This window comes from Parasteatoda tepidariorum, chromosome 5, assembly GCF_043381705.1.
Source record: "Parasteatoda tepidariorum isolate YZ-2023 chromosome 5, CAS_Ptep_4.0, whole genome shotgun sequence".
NCBI classification, from domain to species: Eukaryota; Metazoa; Arthropoda; class Arachnida; order Araneae; family Theridiidae; genus Parasteatoda; species Parasteatoda tepidariorum.
Window position 1 is genome coordinate 22,615,161 of NC_092208.1, and position 7,541 is coordinate 22,622,701.

Consider the following 7,541-nt stretch of genomic DNA (forward strand, 5'->3'; position numbering starts at 1 on the left):
ATATATATATATATGTATGTCTTCTATTTAATTAAGTAAAGTAGTAATCTACTATGAGTTTCATTTAATTAATTCCAAACATTTTAACGGTAAAAGTATCCTCTTAAGGATAAAACCAGATACGTAGGATATTCTCTGATTATCATTACTTAAATTCGCCAAGGGCAAATAAATTAATTTGTTAATTTGTTTGAGATAATTACCCACAAAAAACTATGGCAAATGAGAGTCAGAAATGTTTATTTTATAATGTATTCCGATTGAAATAAATAAACAGAATATCCAATCTCCCAAAAAAGAAATTTTTTTAGATTTAAAGCAATCTGGGAAATCACTGTATTTATTATAGAAGCTATGACATGTGCTGCGTGTTATATTTCGCGAAGTTTCTCAGCAGGGCATACTGAGAATTCTAAATAAACAATGCTGGTTACAAAAAAGAGATTTATATTCGCAAGGATAAGAGTTTAGATAGTGTTTTTAATTAGTTTTTTTCGTCATTGGAAATGTTTTTTGAATTCTTCGCATGCTACAAAATATTTCTTTTAGGTTATAGTTATTAAATTATATTTGCTGTAAGATATCAAAACATTTATTGAAAAGTTTAACATATATCTCAAATATATTTTTCATGAATTGCAAGAAGCACGTTTTATCAACATAAAAATAATAATTGATTGTGAAAAGATCAAAAAGTTGGTTTAGATAATGTATGAAGCTGCAACTTTCTTAATACAAACACTAATGATTTCAAGTAGCTCACATTTTTGACAAAAAAAGAATACAATCACTACTCGTCTCTAGAAAGATTCTTACTTTCACTATGCTAATAAATAAGGAATCGCATTTGCATAAACTCCTTCTTCATTCAAACATTAAGAAGAGAATTTTAATATTTTTTTATTTCTTTTTTGAAATGTGTCCCCTTAATATAGTTTCGGAGTTTGAATTTTAATATTTCACAAATTTTTAAAGTTTTGATAAAAGGTTTGGAAATCTTGATAAAACTTGATTTAAACTTGATTTAACTTGATTAAACTTGATTTGAACTTGAAGTAAAAAAAAAACATTGTTTTGGTCAATCTATGCCTTACTGTAATGTAACTATAGAGTTGAAATATGATGTGCTTAAAATACAGTTTACAATTATAAACTAAAAAATATTGTTTTCGTTCTTTTGAAATTCGAATTTGTTTGAATGTTATTGCACTTAACATTTTGTATTTTTTTTTAAATATTATCATAGCTCTGCTCTCTTACAAAGTTAATGAAAACTCATTTTAAAATAATTGAACAGAAGTCAATTATTTATATGAATTTCAATTTCGTCCCTGTTAAGAAAATTAAGCCTGTTCTTAACTAATCAAAGAAGATGCTTACTGTAAAGGGTAAAAATTCAAAATACTTCCAAAGCTTTCAAATCGTTGTCTTTGTACTCAATTGAGATTTATGCAGCATGACACTCAGAATGATGCATATCTCAAAACTTTTTTCAAGCTTTATTTGCGTCAACCAATAATGTGTATTTAATTCTGCATAAAAGTGAGTTTTCTGAATTTGACTATTACTGGTAGATTCGCATACTACTCCTAACTTGTGCCAACTATAGTACTGACATAAATTTTCCCTAGTGATATAACATATAGGGCTAATAATACATAGTTAAGAATTCCCTAGCTAATTGACTAGCGGTTTTTCGGGAACGGCGGTCAGTGTTTTCCTTTCCATGTAAAATGAAACAGCGACTTATGATAGACAAGATACTAAGTCTATTGTAAATCCCTGGTGATGGGACATTATAAGACTGTTTGTGGCTTTCTGAGTGAGACTCTCAATAAATAAAAAAAGGGGGAAATTCCGTTCCCTCTTCTGTTTGCTGCTCTCACTTGCATTTTATTGATATATCTGTTGCTATTGCAATTACGTAAGGCAGATCTTGATTTTTTACACTCGTATTTGTAGTATTGATGTAGTGGTATAAGATCATGAATATGGTAAAAGACCATGGTAGTGAAGAAAAAACTCTTGATGCAACTAATCATATCCGGCATGTTGCCAGAATATTCTATATTGTCATGTAGATTATTTTAAATCAATGTCACAGCCATGTCACTCATTCGGGTGCGGATGTACCGGACCTGGGTTTTTCTAGCGGGACCTAACACATGCTAGAAGAAAAATTCCGAATGCCTTTATTGGGACCGGACAGACGAATAAATGTTTTCTCTATGCGAGCTCATAAAAGTTAGTTTGTTCCGATGCTTTACCCAGCTGTCTATACGGGTTATGTCTATTTGGGTTAAAATTTACAGAATACGAAGAAGAAAATTTACAACCGCAAATAGTGTTAAACTTTTATAGCCATTAAAAATTCATATCTGTTAAATATACTATTTAACTATTTTATTGAATCAAAAATTGTTAACTGTTATAGCGAATCAAACATTATTGCACAGTAAAACATTTAAAAATTATAGTTCCTTTTCTTTTCGGGAAGAAAGGACTAAAATATTTCCAAAGCGCTAAAGAACGAAAATGCGGATAAAAAGAATTTGAAAGCAAAACTAATTATTTGTAATTTTTAACTAAAATATGAGGAATGGGGAAATATTATATTACTATATCTTAACACATGTTTTCCTGAAGTACTTACAAATTACAATTTTGTAAAATGATATATACTATATTTTTATGATATAAGCAAAGTATTTTGTAATTAGTAAACTAATGTGTTTCTTACAGCAATTTCTATCCCTGAAGTGGATATCAGTCACCCTGTGTTTGCCGAGCCAATACCAAATATCACTGTAACGGCAGGAAGAAACGTGAGCTTACCATGTGTCGTAGACAATCTCCAAAATTATAGGGTAATACATTTATATAATCTTAGTTACTTTGTATATAGTGCAAAAAGCTGTGTCATATGTCCATGTAAAATATTTTAACAGTTTACTCAAGAATTGCTTATTATGCATGATAGAAAAAAATATTGGTAGCTACCAAAATTATTTGAAATTTTACCATTTTAGCAAATTAAAATACACTGTAAAAATACATGTTGCTTTTTGGGAATTTGTCCGTTTAATTAACTGTTCAATACCGTTTCGTAGACAAAATGGTTTTTCTCCGTTTTTCACAATAATTACAAACGGTTTTAAGCAGTGAAATTCCATCATTCGCATATATCTTTCTTCCAAATATTTTAGGAACATTTTCTATACTTGATCTTAATTTTTTAGCAATTATTTCATGATTTAAACATCGTATAAAGAAAACTTCCTGCGATTCGACTTCATTCTCAAATTATTAGTATATTGAATTGAAATTTTCACTACCTCAATTTCTTCATTTCCTCACTTGAGTTCAGGAACAAAAGGCTTGCGTCCCGATAAAGTAGTCCAGGTTTGAATTCCAGCGATAACTAGTCAATACAAATTATACTGACATAAAATATTTGCTTAGTAATTTTCTCAGAGAAAACTTGTTCCCATATAGTGAAACTCTGTGGAGACAACAAAAGTATTTTTAGTTCAAAAATGCGCCTTGTTACGGTAAAAAATCAGCCTGATTACGGATTTCCTTTTACGGATAAAACTTGTTCTAGCATAATAAAAGTATGTTAAGGCTACGAAGTAGCTTTATAAAGTTTACGGTTCTGCACAACTAACCCAGCTGCCGGTTTAAAATTGTAAAATTAGCGGGATTTCTTTTACAGTGCATGGTATTCAACGAATATAATTAAAAATATACATATTCGTTTAATACATCAATTTTTTTAATTCCGATCTAATAGTTAATTAAACATAATAACTAATTAGGATCGTATAGAGCAAATAAGTCAATCTTATTAAGATAGGAGGGATTCATAGTTTTCTGGATTAATTAATTTTGGTAAAAATTTTACCAGACACTATTAAATAGACCACTTTCTTTTAGCATGAAATTGTACGCAATTAAATTTTATCGATATATTTTTAGCTAATAAGAATGTGCAATAGACAAGGCAAGGTATTATGAGGAATATTTCCATTTTCTTTCGCAATCAAAACAACAAAAGTGTGAATATCATTATACACATAAAAATGTATGGATTGGTCTTGAAATTAAATATATTCATACAATATTTTCTCTAACTATTACATACAATTCGCTCCATATAAAGTACACTCCATACACTCGTATATATATATATATATCTTTCTTGCTAGTGAAATTGCAAAGTCTTTGTAATTTAACTTGCAAGAAATAATAACAGTTTTATCAATCAAATATAAATAGCACAAGTACATAGTGCACTAAGTTAGAAAGTTAGTTATCGAAAAATAAAAATACACGAAAGATAGAAGTTAATAATAATTAATTAATTATTAATAATAAAAAAATAATCGCAGTGATAGGGTATAAGTATTTCCTCTCATGCATTCATGTTTAAGTTCACTTTTAAGGATAGATGACGATGTTCATAGCAAATCTATATGTCAAATAAATATAGCTGAACATCATATTCCATTTCCACTGATTGCCGCTGATGGTGAATATTTTAATAATAATAATAATATAGCAATACCTTCATTCATTAAAACATTTCAAAAATTGTAACGTGATTTTCCTTTTATTTATTAATTTATTTTTCTTCTATTATCCACATTACCATCAGTTGAAAAGTGTTGAGCTAAATAAAAAACTCAGGAAAATGTATGACCCTGTCCCATGAACTTATTGCAGAATATAATTCATTTTGTTTATCCTTAATTACTTTATGTCTCAAAATGTTTAGGATATCTTGTCCAATTTAAGACATTTAAATAAGTGTATAATGTTCTAATATCATAATATGAAATATGACGTAAAAAATAGCAGACTTAACTTTCAATGCTACATTCTATTTTTTATTGTTTAAACATGTTCATTTTCATAAAAAAAATATTTATTGTACTTCATATTTTTAGGTTGCTTGGATACATACAAATAAATATACTCTTCTGACGTTACAAAACAGAGTCATTACAAGAAGCTCCCGATTCAAAGTAAGCAACAACAGTCTCAGAACATGGTTTCTACATATTTATAACGTACAAGAACGGGATAGAGGAGAGTATATGTGCCAAATCAACACTATTCCAATGATGACGCAAGTTGGATATTTAAAAGTAAATGGTAAGCTACTAGATCATCTCGAAACCATAAAAATTTTTAGCGGAATACAAAATACAGCTGTTCAACCAGTAGAAATGTGAAAATATATTATGAAAACTTAAAAATGGATCAAAATTCTTTTTCAACTTTGAAGGTTCAGATCCAAATATTCGGAAAATTTTTAAGAAACACTTTTTTTCTGTTATTTTGTCTCATGTATTCCACAAATATTGTTGTTTTTAACAAACATTATTTTAACTATTTATTTACTGTTGGTACAACTAATAATCCGAAACAACTGGTACTATCAGGTGCCGCTGGTGAAATGGTAAGATTGCATAAGTTTCATACTATTTGATTCTTTTGTTTTCTTCTTTGATTACGAAAATACTTGATAAATTATTCTTTGTAGAGTGTTATTTGCTGAAAAAAAAACTTTAAGTGGTGAAAAATCATATGATTTCAGTTCCACCATATCTTGATGAAAAACATACAAGTTCAGACACAGATGTGAAAGAAGGGAGTGACATTAGTTTACGGTGTTTAGCAAAAGGTTTCCCGGAACCGGAGAACACGTGGAGGCGAGAAGATGGTCAAGAAATATCATTAGGAAAAAACAAAGGTAATAAAATTTTGAAAACTTAAAAAAATGATAATTTGAAAATAAGTTGTAACGTATATCCTTACTTAAGGTTTTCATTTTGTATTTTGAGTTAAATGCTAAGCAATAGAATATTCTAAGATTTTATCACAATTATTTTTTATATAAAACTTAGCTTATTATTTAATACATGCTTAACTAAATTTACTTGTCTACCTTCATTAAAAACACGCTAAGAAATCACTTGAGAAATAATCACTATGTCAAATTTTAAGAAATAAACACAATAATAATTACTCAGCTTGACTTGCAGGCACAGAAAGCTTCAGAATATCTTTGTAATGTCCTTTGAAGCTTTGATTCAAGCTTATACAACTATCGTAAAATTTTAAACTTTTAAGCACTTATGCTAGAGGATACACGAGGCTTCGAGCTTGAGTACAAAGGGAAAGCCAGTGGCAACATTGAATCGTCCAAGAAGCAGGTCACTAAGAGGCAAAATTTGATTCCGGTAAAACTTGGTAATTCTAATAATCTCTGACGTTAGGTAGTAAATATTTGGAACGGCATAAGAAGAATAAAAAGATGATACGATGTCAAAAATTAAGTAACACGTGTCCCTCTTTCTTCTATGGTGTCTGTTCACTGTTACCCTTCAAGTACCACCTGCATTCTAATGGTTTTCAGAGCCTTCAAAAATACTTTGTGAAGTCGGTAGACATGGTTTCGAAAGCAATCATCACATTTTTATCTAAAATTACTTCTCCCAAAAACTTAAAAGCTAAACACAAATTTTAATGACAATCCATTGCGCGTTGTATGATTGTCAGGCATCAGATATACATTTTATATCCGAACTGCTCTTATTTTCAAGATGTTCGAAAATAACTGAGCAAGCAAGCATATGTAAGGTGATCAGCTTATTTACTGATTATAAACCAGCCATATAATGATTTAAATACGTATTATCTATACAACAAATGAATATATTTGACATTTGGGCATGCCATGCTTTGTTCCTATCACAGTTAGAAGTATGTAATTTAAATATTCACCCGCGTAGTGTTCAGAGAGCGTATACTTTTACCTCTACGATAGTTCTATTGTGCAAAACATTATATATTCCTTTACAACATTAAATTTGCATTTTAACATTGCATACTCCTTTACAGTCACAATGGGACAGTTTATGTGATGCTACAGTCCTTCAAATTGCAAATAATAATATCACATTTGTTCCTGCTATTTATTTGCCATGCATGTAGTAGGAATATGCAAAACCTTTACAACCTTACGATTTGATAATGCTCTAAATCCATATATTTAATTTCTGTTCAATTATCTAAAAAAAAAAATCAAAAGTAGCTAAGTGAAATGAATTTTTCAGCTGAAAAACAACCCAATTGTCAAATTGGGAATCAAGAACTTCAATATGAAATAACTTCTCTTATATGACTGGCTGATATGAAAAATTGTATAAGGAAATTATAGTCAACTCTCCCTTACAATGAAAACTCCCTCCCCCCAGGATAAAATAAAAATAGTATAAATATCCCTAATACTACAAGCAATTATCTATACTTAAATTACAATTAATTGAAAACCAAAATTCCTTGCACTTGTAATTTTAAGATTTTTGGTTCGTAATGCATTGGAATTAATTTATTGCAGGTTTAAAATTTCACTACCAACTTGAAACAGTATGTACTTCTTTTTTTAGTTTATGTGCGTTATGAAATCACGATAACATTTGTTAAGATTTGTTGACAGAATTTTTTAAAAAAGATTAGTATATATATATATA

The 7,541-nt window shown here is 29.1% G+C and overlaps 1 protein-coding gene across 1 annotated transcript in view; it reads left to right on the forward strand.

Moving 5' to 3' along the window:
- The window catches only part of LOC107442815 (neurotrimin-like), a 31,408-nt gene that overhangs the window by 17,535 nt on the left and 6,332 nt on the right, over positions 1 to 7,541 (forward strand). Inside the window, exons 2-4 of the mRNA XM_043043251.2 lie at positions 2,743 to 2,867; positions 4,950 to 5,157; positions 5,603 to 5,758. Of these exons, the coding sequence (XP_042899185.1) occupies positions 2,743 to 2,867; positions 4,950 to 5,157; positions 5,603 to 5,758 (489 nt within the window). The remainder of the gene's footprint in view (positions 1 to 2,742; positions 2,868 to 4,949; positions 5,158 to 5,602; positions 5,759 to 7,541) is intronic.